This window comes from Priapulus caudatus, unplaced genomic scaffold, assembly GCF_000485595.1.
Source record: "Priapulus caudatus unplaced genomic scaffold, Priapulus_caudatus-5.0.1 Scaffold575, whole genome shotgun sequence".
NCBI lineage: Eukaryota > Metazoa > Priapulida > Priapulimorpha > Priapulimorphida > Priapulidae > Priapulus > Priapulus caudatus.
Window position 1 is genome coordinate 213268 of NW_014577636.1, and position 14672 is coordinate 227939.

Sequence of the window (14672 nt, forward strand, 5' to 3'; positions counted from 1 at the left end):
ACACACACACACACACACACACACACACACACACACACACACACACGTACGCACGCACGCACGCACGCACACGCACAAAAAAGCAATTCCTTGCAACGATCGTTTCTGCGCGTTTTAATCATATTTATCATATTTTCATTCGCTACGCGTTTGTTGTTACGGTCTTTAATATTTGCACTTGTGAAAATATTCAAATTCGATTTTAAGCACAAGTAATTTTCCACGAGAACCTCGTGAAGCGTTTTCATCTGCGTAAACCTTAATGAGTTCTTGGTAAGGTAAACTATTTATGTGTGCTAATATCGATAGACTTTGCAGCTAATCGTGTCGTTTAATCATACATATATATGCGTTGACTTGGTTTCTGTGTGGCGTATGAGCTATAACAACTGTTCGGGTACGTGTCACGTGGCCCCGGCATTGTTCCCATGCCGCTGTCGTTATAGAGAGAGAGCTTTTTTACGACCATATTAATTTAATTTCCCAGCGCAATCTTGTTTTATTACGCAGAGATTTATAGCGCGTTGATCTTACTGAATGTTCATTAGCAGTCTATTCCTGATTGATGAGTGAATCTTTGTAAGATGAATTCATGTTAACTCGATCCCTCCCCCTTTCAGTAGCCATGTTTAATTCCCCCCAGTATCCATGTTTAATTCTCCTCTAGTAACCGTGTTTAATTCTCTTCTAGTAACCGTGTTTAATTCTCCCCTAGTAACTATGTTTAACTCTGCCAGTAACTATGTTTAATTCTCCTTCAGTAACTATGTTTAATTCCCCCCAGTGACTATGTTTAATTCTCTCGCACGCCATGTTGTAATTTCCTCTAGTACCCGTGTTTAATGCTTCGCTGTATGTAACCGTGTTTTAATCTCCTCTAGTAACCGTGTTTGTATTCTCACCGCTCTCGTATCTATGTTTAATCTCTCGTATCCCAGTAATAATGGTTTTTTATTCCCCGCCAGTAACGCGTGTTTAACTGCTCCAGTAACTATGATGTTTCAATTCTCCTCCAGTAACTATGTTTAATTCCCCCCCAGTGACTATGTTTAATTCTCTCTAGTACCGTGTTTTAATTCTTCCCTAGTAACTATATGTTTAACTCTCCCAGTAACTATGTTTAATTCCCCGTAACATATGTTTAATATCGCGGCCAGTAACTATGTTTAACTTATCCCATTACCCGTGTTTAAATCTCGCAGTACCGCGTGTTTAAACCTTTCGCCTCAGCTAGTAATAGGTTTAAAACTCTCCTGTAACTATGTTTTAATTCTTTCTCACAGTAACTATGTTTAATTCTCCTCGAGTATCATGTGTAATTTCTCAGTAACCATGTTTAATTCTCCTCCAGTAGCCATGTTTAATTCTCGCTCCAGAAGCGTGTTTTAACTCTCGGCGGACGCCAGTACATTATGTTTTAAATTCTCCTCATGTAGCCATGTTAAGTTTTCTCCAGTAGCCATGGTTTAATGTCTCCTCCAGTCGCATGGTTAATTCTCGCTCGCAGTAAACGGCGTTTTGAATTTAATGCTCGCTCCAGTACCTGTTTAATTTCCTCTGCCACAATACCGTGTTTAAGCTAGGTCTCCCCAGTAGCCTGCTTTAATTCTCCTCCAGTCAGCATTGTTTTAATTCTCGCTCCAGTACCGTGCTTAGAACTCTCCAGTAACCATGTTTAGATTTTCTCCTCAGTAAAGCCATGTTTAATTCTCCTCCAGTAGCCATGTTTAATTTCCTCCAGTACGTGTTTAATTCTCACTCCAGTAACGTGTTAATTCGCCCGCAGTGAACGTGTTTAATTTCTCCTCAGTCCTCATGTTTAATTTCTCAGTAGTCCATGTTAAAGCTCGCCAGTAACGCGTGTTTAATCTTCCTCCAGTACGCTGTTAATTTTCTGGCTCTAGTACGTGTTAATTCTTCTCTAGTATATACGTGTTTAATTCTCCCTAGTACCGTGTTTAATTTGCGCCTAGTAAGTATGTTTAACTGCTCCATAACTATGTTTAACTCTCCAGTAACCGTGTTACTCTCCCAGTAACAGTGTTTAACTTCGCAGTCTAAGTAAGCTATGTTTAACTCTCCAGTAACTATGTTTAACTCTCCAGTAACCGTGTTTAACTCTCGCAGTGAACCGTGTTTTAACTTTCGCCTGAGTAATATGTTTACTCGTCCCAGTTAAGCTTGTGTTACACTCTCCCAGTAACCGTGTATTGTAACTTTCGGCCTAAGTACTATGCGTTTTAACTGCTGCCGAGTGAAGCCGTGTGTTAATTCTCACGCTAGTAAGCCGTCGTAGTAACTTTCGCCAACTGTATAACGATGTTTGAACGTCCCAGTAACTATGTTTACTCTCACCCAGTAACCGGCGGGTTTGAATTCGCCAGTACGTGTTTAACGCTTCGCCTATACTATGTTTAACCTCTCCCAGTAACTATGTTTAACTCTCCCAGTAACTATGTTTTAACTCTGGGCAGTAAGCCGTGTTAATTCTCGCCGAGTAACCGTGTTTACTTTCGCGAAAAACTAGTAAACATGAGTTAATTCTCCCCTAGTGACACTATGTTTAACTATCGCAGGTAAACTATGTTAACTCTCGCCAGTAACCGTGTTTAACGTCTGCCGCAGTGAGACGTGTTTAACTTTCGGCCTAGAACTATGTTTTAACCTCCCAGATAACTAGTCGTTTAATCTCCCAGTAAGCGCGTTTTAATTCTCCAGTAACTATAGTTTAATCAGCGCCAGTAACGATGGGCTAACTGCCTCCAGTAAACCGGTGTTAACTCGCCGTACCTAATTTAATACCACGAACCAGCTAACTATGGCTTAACTCTCAGTAACCCGTGTTTAACTCTCCCAGCAACTATAATTTAATCACCAGCTAACTATGACTTTAACTCTCCAGTAAGCCCTGTTTACCTGCTCCCAGTAACTATGCTTTATTCGAGGACGTAACTAATGTTTAATCCCCACAGTAACCATGTTAACTGCCCCAGTAACTGTTTAACTTCCCCAGTAACCATGCTTAAATCCACCCGAGTTAATCTATGCTAATCTACAGGCCAAGTAACTATGCTTAATCCACAGTAACCATGCTTCAGTGCCCCCCCAGTACAGATGTTTAATCCCACCGTAACCAATGTTTAACTGTCCCGGGTAACTTGTGCTAACTTGCCACAGAACCATGACTTAATCACTCAGTAACATGGGCTTAATCGCAGTGCAGTATACCATGCTTAATTCACCCACTAACCATGCTTAATCTACCTAGTAGCGGTATACTTAATCCACCAGCATCGCGGTGTGCTTATCTCGCTCAGTAAGCATGCTTATCGAGGACCTAGTAACCCATGCTTAATCACCCAGTACCATGCTTAATGCACGCAGGACATGCTTAAATGCCAGTAACCATGGCTTAATAACGGGCTAGTATCTATGCACTAATCCACCCATATCCGTGCTTATACCTCAGACCATGCCTATCGTAACATGCTTAATCCACCCAGTAAGCCTATGCCTTAATCCACCCGACCAGTAACAGCGCGCATACATGCTTGAATGCCCAGTACCATGCCGGGTCGATTTTAAATCCACCCAGTATGCTATGCACTTATCACCAGTATCCGTGCCTTCACCCTCAGTAACATGCTTAATCCATCGAGTAACCATGCTTCATCCACCCAATATCCGTGCTTATCAACCTCAGTAACCATGCGTAATTCCACAGTAATCATGTTTTAATTAGAAACCATGTTGAATTCCTCCAGTGAGCTAACATTGAGCCTTATCTATCTATTTATCTATCTAGAGCTAATGTTTTGACGTATTCAGCAGCCATGGTCAGCGTGTAGATTTTGCCTGGTCATGCTAATTGTCGAGAGTAGATCGAGAGTGGATTTATTAGCGTGTGTGCGGCCAGAGCGAGCTATGCATTTTAGGCGAGGTCATAACGCGGGCAAGCATCCAGCGCGTATATGGCAGTTAGCTTCTCGTTCCCAAATCTCCACGTCTCGCGTACAAAGCAATAGAATTTCCCATCGCATATATTATATAGCATGTATATATACGCAACGTCGACCAGGGGCAATTGTAGGCAGATTCCTTTCGGCTGTGAAGACGCGGTTATATTGGCGCTCGGGCGGTTTACGCGTGCTATCCGTTTAACGTTGCGACTCTATCCGATGTATTTTTAAAAGCTTTTCAATCGCGGATGGCAAGTCGTAGCAAAATTTTGTCGAAATCGTCGTTTAATGGCGTCGTCGCCACGAGCGAAGTCTTTGTGAAGGTCGAAACGAACGCGAGCCCGGAAAAAAATTCAGCGCGTGACGTAAGCGGGCGGAACACGTCAGCGTGACATTACCATTCGTTCACGACAGGAAATTAGCGCGGGAAATAAGAACGTAATTTTAACCGGGAAAGTCTTTCGGTGAAATAACGCCCCCCCCCCGACAAAAAATCTATATATTATATCTTAGCCATTACTCACTTCCTTCGTTAACTATAAATAGTAAGGAATGGCTTTCGCGCTAGTGGTTGTCGAATGATCGTGACAACTGTTTCAACTTCGTACTTGCCACGTGCGTGCATGTACGCAGCAATGTACGGCCCTGTAAGTCATGGCTAATGTATACCGTTTAGCATCTATAAATATGGTATAACGCTAACTACGAAAGATCGCCCGATGCGCATAAATTTGCGTGAGACGTGACGGGAGGGTGATGTTGGGGGGCGGGAGTGGGGGCGTGGGCAGGGGGCGATACCGGGCAGGCGGCGTGCAGCAGGGCGGGTCGACACGCCCCCGAGAGACGAGCTGCCGGCTGACTATCATCGTTTCAGGCTGCTAGAGCCTACAATCCCATGTTCACGCGATATCGACTCGTCAATGCCAAATGTCAAGCGCAAGTTCACGGCTCTCCAGGTATAGCCATAGCTTAACGCCCCCGGTAGCTTGCTAAGGTAAGCGGGGATAGACGCGTCGTGACGAGGCTTTGTACACACAGTTTGCAGGCCGCCGCAACATAACCCGTCTACACTAGATCGACTCAATGCCCGACATACGGCCGCGCGCGGAAGAGCATACCGTTGGTCAGCGAATTGGTACGCTGCATGTCCACCACGATGCTACTGTGTGTACATGATGAGGGCAGCAGCGACGTCGTCGGGCTACGCCGGTTTCCTTCTGCTTGCCGTCGTCGTCTCTTGTTGTTCGTGTTCGTGTCGCATTTTCTTCCTGTGTCTGGACATGACTGCTGCTATAAGCATCTGCATTCGATGTTGACACGCGCGCGTGTGCGCGTCGTCGGCTGCAGTGCGGCCGCTAGGGCGGAAGGTGCTGCCCGCGCCAGGGCGAATCCAATCGATTCTGAGCCGAGAGCGATCCCAACGAAAAATAAGGCGAGGGGAGGGTGGCGAGAGGGGGCATCTTCGTCGGGGTCCGAGAAAAGGGGAGGGATGATGTGGTTTAGGGGGTGAATCTCTGTTTTTTGTGGGTCTCTTCTTCTCGTGCTCACCCCCCCCCCCTCCGCGGCGTGGTGTTGTTTGTTGTTGCGCATGCGCCGTGCGTGCGCGGGATCGATTGTGCGCGGTGGCGCGGTATTAACTCAGCTGTTTGTGGTTACAGTTTGTACGCCCGTCTCTTCACAGAGCGGGCGCTCTCTGTGTCTGGCATGCAGCCAATTCCCACGGATGTGTGCAGCCGCCGCATGTTACATTAAGAGGGAACGGGCGGGGTGAGGCGGGGGGGGGCATGTCACGGACACACCCACGTGACGGCGGGGCGGGGCGGAAAAACTGCAGAAACTCTGGCGAGCGATGCGAAAAGTGCTACGTTCAGCCCGATCGAATTTTTGACTTTCCGAGCAGAAAAAAATGATGGCGGGGGGTTATTAGTATCGTGTTCGATTGTAAGACTTTAGAATGCAATGGTTGAATGAATATGTAGGGCCGAGTCTTATATCGGTAAAGTTTTACAGTGTCATATATATATATATATATATATATATATATATATATATATTATATATATATATATATGTGTGTGTATATGGATGATCAAGGAGGAATTTTTTGGCCCATCGGTGACATGCCTGAGACATCACACTTGCTGATGTAATCTCATACATTAATGCCTTCAGAAGCCCAAATAACATAGCAGTTGAGTGAGCCAATTGTGGATACGTTTACCGCAGTGACATGAGGGTGGGTGAGTGGGATAGGTGAGGGCAAGCGGGAGTCGCTGTCTTTGAGAAAAACATGTACGGTCATCTCTATCTAGAATTGATATTTGCTGAGACGTGCAATCAGTCAGTCCCTCTGTACGTGTGCGTGCGTGCGTGCGTGCGTGCGTGCGTGCGTGCGTGCATGCGTGCGTGCATGCGTGCGTGTGTGTGTGCGTGCGTCTCTCTGTCGTACACCATCATCGTAGCAAGTACATTATTGCACCCAGAGCCGGCAGTTTTTGGTGCTTTCCCGCCCAATTTTCTATGAATAGCTAGCTACGTGTGTATGTTTGTTTGCTTGTATTTATGTACGTATGTATGTATTTATATTTACATCTATATATATATATATATATATGTGTGTGTTTACAATTATGCGTGGCTGGCGTGTCGTGTATGGCGGACCTTCGCATGCGTTCCGTCCGTGTTTTGTTAGACGTATGCCGCTGTATATATGCTGGGACGTCCTTACACGACCGCTGGCGCCGCCTCTATTGCGGTTTACATTACCTGTAGCAAACTGGTTGTCTAGATCAGTGTGTGTGTGTGTGTGGTGTGTGTGTGTTGTGTGTGTGGTGTGTGTGTGTGTGTGTGTGTGTGTGTGTGTGTGGTGTGTGCGTACGGTGTGTGCGGGTGCGTGGCGTGTGGGTGTGTGAGAGTATGTGTGTGGCGCTGTGCGTGCGTGCGTGCGTGTGTGTGTGCGTGCGTGTGCGCGAGTGTGCATTTGTGCGTGCCGATTTCCGTAAGTGCGTGTGTCTATTTGTAAGTGCGTGCGTGCGTGCGTGCGTGCGTGAGTGCGCTAACTATGAAATGAAGCCCTCCGCATCATCGCTGGCAGCGTTGTTGCTAGGAAGCAGCAGCTGCATTGTTTCGTCTGCTCTCTCCGAGTCATCCCGAAACAAAAGAGCATATCACCGGGAGCAGGGGCCGCTGGGTTGGTCTCGTAAAAGATTCGGTGTGTGGTGTGTGCTGAGCGCACGAGGACAAAGCGGCAGGGATTATATATATATATATATATAGTTTAACTGTGATGCAGTTTGGGCTTTTCATATCCTCTGGAACATTAGCAGACGAGAGAGAGAGCGAGAGAAACAGAAACAGAGAGAAAGAAAGGGAGAGAGCGAGCGAGCGCGTGAGCGAGAGAGAGATACGACAGTTGGCTAGGTGCCATTGCCTTGCATGCTCCGCTGTGGCTGCCTCCCCCCATCATGCTGTGCTGCTGTGAAGGCTGCGGTCGTGGAGGAGGAGGGGAGGAGGGGAAGAGGAGGCGTAGGTACCTCCCTACGCCATGCATCTCCCCCTCTCCCACACTCACCCCACCACCACCGCAAGCTGCTTGGCTGTTATTACGTGTTTCCTTGTTGCTGTACGCGCGATCGGCTGTTAGCTGTAATTGATGCTGGTCTTTCATCGACGTTGTGCATATATGTATTGTCGATAAGTGGTTAATTAGGGGATGAGGAGGGAGGGGGGAGGTCAGGCGGTTGACAACGTAGAAATTATGCTCAGTCCAGTGTCGCCCTCTATACATTCGGCATGACACCATCGCCGCTTTCTCCCCTGTATGTGTTTTTTCTTCTGTATTTCTTCTTCTTACGCGTTCTGGCTAAGTGAGCTTTTTTATACGAGACGGCGGGATGGCCCGCACGATCCGTTGATGTACGGTGGCGCCATCTGTAGCCATGTTAATTAGTCGTTTCCTGGCTCGGTGACTTTCTGCATCTGTGACGTCCTTGATCGAGCGCATGGACTTGTACCTAGTGTCTTGACGGTCTCTCGATTGATAATCGAAACATGTTTGTTTTTAGTTTTTCTTAGACAGCTGGAATGAATTAGATTTCACCCCCTGCAAAACTCGGGACCGAGTTTGCATCAACTATTTCCCTGAGTGACATCTCGGTTGTTGTTGTTGTTGTTGTCTGTAGTTTTTTATTTATTTCCGCCGCGTTTAGTTTTCTGCTAGGCGTGTAGTTAGCGGACTGTGTGTATGTATGTACTTTCGTGCACGCTGCCGGACTTCTCTATCGTTCATTCTGTGGGTGGCGTCTCTCAGCAGCCGTCCCCCCTCTCTCTCTCTCTCTCAGTTGCTCTCACCTCTCATTCTATCGCTTTATGTTTTACGCTGTATCCTGTGTGGTGGCCGTCAGCCCGCTCACGGGCATGCGTGCTCGTGTGTACGTGCGTGCGCGTGCGTGTGCGTGCATGCGTGCGTGCGTGCTTGTAGGTGTGGCGTATGGCGTGCGTGCTCGTGTGTGCGTGCGTGTGCGTGCGTGTATGTATGTGCGTGTGCGTGCGTGCGTGCGCGTACGTGCGCGTGCGTGCGTGCGTGTGTGTGTGTGCGCGCGAGTGTGTGTCAGTATTTTCTCGATGTCGTGAAACCTTTACCTTATCGTTGTGTTCTGTTCGCATCACATCTCCCAGCTCATCCCACAGGCTACCCCCCCCCCCCCCTGCCCTTAGTTCTGCGTGCTATTATGAAACATTGGACGAGGTATACACTAGTTCTGGGTAGTTAGGCGCGGTACACAAGCGTTATGTGTGTAAAATATATAGTAGGTAATCTTGTAGCTATGATGTGTTTCGTGTCGCGTTTTTGGGGGCCACCATTTATGTAGAATCATATTTGAATCGTGATTTTTTTGCCGTGGTGTTATCTCTTTCTCTAGTTTTATCTACTAACGTTAAAATCTAATCGTCGTCGTTTCTTTTGACATTACTGCGTTTTCTGAAACGTATTGAAGTGCATGCGGTTTTCTCCATATGTTTCAGAGTAGGAGAAGGAGAATTGCTAAAAATGTTCATCTGGTAACAATTATTCGTTCTGCCGGTCAGTCGATGTCCGCGTGATTCGCTTAATAGTGTGTATCGTCGTCGTTCTAGCGCCATCGTCGTATATAGCCGTGAATGTAGTCACGTTCCGTGCCGTAGCCGTTATACTAACGCGGAACACTGTGTTTCTATTTGTATTTTCGCTGCTCCTTCACGGAAAATTAACTCCGGTGGTGGTACTGCGTGTTAATTATGGTGTCGGTCTGCTATTGCGCCTGCGGTTCGGCAGGTCTTGAAGGTTAGTAATGTTGTCTATAAGCTGTGTATGTATGTAGTCGTTTGTGAAGCTCGTAGGTCTAAAAACAAAATCCGCGTGAGATGGACCCGGGCAAGCAGCGCCCCCTGGAGTGAAGTACGGCATTTATTGGCGTGCCATAGGCCGTTGAACTTTTGCTTTTGTCAATGTTATCAGCTAACCGTTCCGATTATTAACCAAAAAAATTGGCAGACGACCAAAACAGTTCGTGCTTGGCTTCCGACACCCGCAGTATGACACTAGTAGTGGCGTTGACATTAATTTGTCACACGAAGTCTGCAGTGTGACACTAACAGTGTCGTTGACATTTGTCAGACGTCATATGCAGTATGACCCGGACATTGACATTACCGCATATAGAATATTCTGAATCAACGGTGTCAGACTATGGGTGGGAAACGCAAAAACATTTTTAGGTTCTGTCTGCTTCTGTTTATTGCTTGTAGTCCGTCATCTCACAAAGCAATCGTATCCTCTGCATTTTGTGTAAACCTTATTAGTGTTACATGTCAGAGATTTGGTTAGGGGGAATATTATATAATATACCATGTCATGATTTTGTTCGTGTCGTTTGTAGTACTGTACATCAATGGACATGCTATTCTACTACCCTAACTAATGTACAATTTTTAGTTTAGCGATTGTTTATTGCAGTATCTGTAAAATAACTTCCCATTACAACGGCGACACTAAGAGAAGAGATAAATATGAAAATGTTGACCATCCTTGTAAAAGATCCAGAGTCACTCCTGTTGATCCATTTTCATGTGATTCGATTTTATAAAATTCCATCAATTTCAAACATTTGCGATATGCGTGATAGTTTTACAGGGCGTTCGGGTCTTTCGCTCGTGTTTGCTTTATATGACTACGTGGCATGCATCGACACTGCATAGGTTTTATCACGATCTTTCCCGTGCTTTGCAGACGATGGCAGCGCAGAAACGCAATGCAGGAATTGCGTCTGCCATGGTAGCCCGGGCGTCTCTCAATGATGAGGAGTTGGTGAGTGGCGCCTCTATTATTTTTTTATTATTTAATTATTTTTATTTTTATTTTATTTTTATTACTTTTATTTATCTCTAGTTATCGTACGTTGGTTAAAAGCGAGATCGTGTGCTTGCAAGCCCCTCACCGTTAGTGTGAGAAAATTCTATCCAGTAAAAAAACATATATATATATATATATATATATAACTAAGTCGTTATTATATCATATGTATGATAATAGTAAATAGATTGTAATTGATAGTAAATTGATAGATGGTAGGTTTAATGTCTGTTTCTATGGTCTCATCGGGCGACCCTTGAGAGACTTAATTAGTGATGGTATGTGAAGTAATTTGCAGACGGCTATAATTAGATGTACAGGGAATAAATGACGTCTACTGTCTTAGCGTTGAGATAATGGGACAAGCACTCTGTCGTCATACATTGCACAATTACTACGAATAAATTACTGTTGCTATTACTGTTACTGTTGCTATTACTGTTACTATTGCTATTACTGTTACTATTACTATTAAAAGAAGTAATACTGTTACTAAACGAATATAGCATTTAAAGGTGTCCTCGTGTCAGCATTTAACCTGCTTAAACTTCTTCTCGTTTCTTGCTTCCCGCTAGCATCTGAAGCTATTCTGTGTGAGTTGACGCACACACAGACACGCTTTGCGAAATTATATCGACTTATGTTTTGCTCTCTCTCCGTCGTTCTCTGCAGAAAATGCACGTCTACAAGAAGACGCTGCAAGCCTTAATCTACCCCATATCAAGCACGACGCCGCACAACTTCACCATCTGGACGGCGACGTCGCCCACCTACTGCTACGAGTGCGAGGGCCTGCTGTGGGGGATCGCTCGTCAGGGCGTGCGCTGCACCGAGTGTGGGGTGAAGACTCACGAGAAGTGCAAAGATTTGCTCAATGCTGACTGTTTGCAACGTGAGTGTTTGCCGGACGGACGCATGCGCGCGTGCACATACACGCACACTCGCATGCAGGCACACATGCACGCACGCCCACAGACGTATGAACGCACACGCACACATGCACGCACGCCTACAGACGTATGAACGCACACGCACACATGCACGCACACAGGCTCGTGCATGCGCACATGCACTCCAATGCGCACGCACACAGGCACACGCACGCGGGCACGCACATGCATGCACGCACACAGACACAGGCACACACACATGCATGCACGCAGCCACCTATACACACACGCATACATACACACTCATGCAGCAGCCACGCACCACCGAACCTATACGCACGCACACACGCTCACACAAGGAAGCACACGCAATTTCGCACTTCTATATAACGCGTGACAGATGTAAATATAGATGCACGTAGTACGTAGCCGGCACATATAGAAGCCCCCGCCCGCTCGCGTACTCTCTCTCCCCCTCTCTCCGTCTCTCTCTCAGTATCTCTCCCTCATCTGTCTGTATCTGTCTCTCTCAGTATCTCTCCCTCATCTGTCTGTATCTGTCTCGCTCAGTATCTCTCTTTCTCTCTCTCTCTCTCTCTCTCTCTCTCTCTCTCTTTCTCTTCTCTTCCCTCTCTCTCTCTCTCTTTTTCTCCCTCTTTTTTTTTATTTTTCTTGCCCCTCCCTCTCTCCCCCCTCTCTCTCTTCTTTCTCTCCCTCTCTCTCTCCCTCTCTTTCCACTAATCTCTCCCTCTCTCTCTCCCCCTCTCTCTCTCCACTCTCCCCCCCTCTCTCCACTATACTCTCCCTCTTTCTCTCTTCTGCACTATCTCTCTCTCTCCTCTCCTCTTTTCTCTCCCCTTCTCTCTCCCACTATCTCTTCCCTTCCTCTTTTCTTTTTTCTTTTTTTTCCCCCCTCTCTCTCTCCCTCTCTCTCCCCCTCTCTCCCACTATCTCTCCCTCTCTCTCTCCCACTATCTCTCCCTCTCTCTCTCTCTCTGCCACTATCTCTCTCTCTCTCTCTCTCTCTCTCTCTCTCTCTGTGCTCACACCTGTCCCTCTCTCTCCCCGCCACCTACTACAGGTGCTGCTGAGAAGAGTTCTAAGCACGGGGCAGATGACAAGGCTCACTCCATCATAATGACCATGAAGGATCGCATGAAGACACGCGAGAAAAACAAGCCGGAGATATTCGAGGCAATACGGTAAGTTTTCCCTGCAGCGCACGCCTGCTGTTAGTTCCCAGTCCAACGGTAGTATACTGCATCTAGCCACAAGTTATCTTCTCGCTTCTCACTACGTGGCACCTACGACGTGAAACAGTCGTAGAGCCTTGTTGGGATATACTGCCTCCAGCTATCTGCTTCCTTTTGCTAGCAATGCGCTGATAAATACGACGTATGTTAGTGGTAATACAAGCCACAAACTAGTGTTTTCTCCTGTTTCTCTGCATACTGAAGCAGATAGAATATAAGCGAATGTGTTATATATGAATCTGAATATAGGGAATATTATTGAATATAGATTCTATGCTGGCTTGCTTAAATATATAGCCGAATGTTTTATATAGGAATTTGAATATGAGCATTATTATTGTATATAGATTCTATTCTGCTTTTATTAAATATATAAGCGAATGCGTAACGTATAGGAATCTGAATGTAGGGAATATCGTTGAAGGTTCTACGCTGATTTCATTTATAAGAGGGAAGGGGTTCAGTCTGTGAGGGAATATTTGCAGTGTGTGACATGTGGTATGCAGCGTTTCACGACATAACCTAAACGATAAACGATCGCGATGCCTATGCAAAGCGATGCCTATGCGAGCGAAAATGCCTATGCGATAAACGAGCAGGTTTGTTCATGCATCGCGCACTACGACTGCGCTAAGTAAAGGGAACAGGGTTAGGGTAGGTAGTCTGTGGGAAACAGTACTGCGCTCACGTTCGGAAAAGTTTGGAATAATGCTTGGAAATAAGTTCAAAGACGCCAGCCAGTCCTGATTCCAAAACTCGTGATTTCAAACTACATATAATAATGTCAGTAGTAGATATTCACAAATATTGTTTACACCTGATACTACTATGTATAGTATATAAATAATGCGACTATAGGCCTACATGATATACGTATAATACATATCGATGGAGTATACGTGGAATATACATAGGTTCGTGCCTATAGTCCAAAAACCAATAGAAATAATTCAGTCCTGCTCAAATGTTATCGATCTCTGACTGGGGAACTACGGGCTATTTCTAACACTCTCACACATTAGCCGAAGTTTTCAGCGGTGAGCTACGTACGCGGGTTGATCGTCATCACAACCGTTTATTATATTAAGCTTTATTACCAATAATACTAATAAATTCGCCGATGTTTTTACCAGCTTTGTTATTATTATCATTACGGAGTTTTTTTTCCATTATTCGCGGGACGGGAGGAGCGACTGCTTCCAGCGCTGTCGCTGACTGTCATGGCCGCCGCTGCTGCCGCAGTGTGTAGTAACGTTACCGGCTACTTGCAGGAAGGTTTTCAGCGTCGACAAGAAGTCTCACGCGGGGCACATGAAGGCCGTGAAGCAGAGCGTGCTAGACGGCACGTCCAAGTGGTCCGCGAAGCTCGCAATCACGGGTTCGTATTTCCCCCGCGCCGCGCCGATGTCCCCCCCGCGCATGCGCGCGCGACTGCTAGGAGGCGCGCCGGTCGCCTGTAGCTGCCACACGCCCGTGCGCCGACGTGATTTCAGGGAGAATTCCGGGGAAGCGGATTCCGGCTTCCGATGGGTGGAGATTGTGACGTACGAGGCGTGGCCCAGTGCAGCATGCTATACGCCCTCCCCGTGTCGATCGCCCCCCCTCTACAGCACGCGCGGGCGTTAAGCGTCGAATCCGGCTGACAGTGACGACGACGCAACACAACATGCCCGCGCGCGATGTAAAAGGGGGACGATTTCCACGATGGGGGGACGAATACGATGCCGCGCCGGCGTGTGGCGCACAGCAGGCGGCGTGAGCGCCTCCTAGGCATCGCGCGCGCGTGCGCGGTGGGGGAAATCCGCGATCTAGCCGTGCTGACGCGCGCGTACGTCGTTTCTCTCCTTGCAGCCTTGTGTACCGGGTGCACCCCGACGAACACATAGCCTGGATCGCCGACGCGATTGCCGCCATATGCAGCGGCACGTCCAAGTGGAGGGCTAAGGTTGACATCACAGGTAGTGCTAGGTCGCTGCTTCGGCGAGGGATCTACTGGCTGGTTGGTGGTCGGTGGTCGGTGGCTGGGTCGCATCCGTCCTCGCTCGTCGCCGCCGCGATGCCCGGGGGGACCCCTGACGGCGGTCGGTGGCGATGCTTGCAGGGGCTTGGTAGCGGTGGTGGTCTGCACACTTGGCGTGTTACGTCGACGGCTCGTTTCAGGTTTTTCTGGAGCTTTGCA

At 47.1% G+C, this 14672-nt stretch overlaps 1 protein-coding gene across 1 annotated transcript in view; it reads left to right on the forward strand.

Annotated features, from left to right (window-relative positions):
* LOC106811795 (protein unc-13 homolog B-like) overlaps nucleotides 1-14672 on the forward strand; it is a 44062-nt gene that overhangs the window by 5159 nt on the left and 24231 nt on the right. Inside the window, 5 exon segments of the mRNA XM_014815516.1 lie at nucleotides 9274-9282; nucleotides 10228-10305; nucleotides 11023-11242; nucleotides 12322-12442; nucleotides 13765-13871. Coding sequence (XP_014671002.1) covers nucleotides 9274-9282; nucleotides 10228-10305; nucleotides 11023-11242; nucleotides 12322-12442; nucleotides 13765-13871 — 535 coding nt within the window.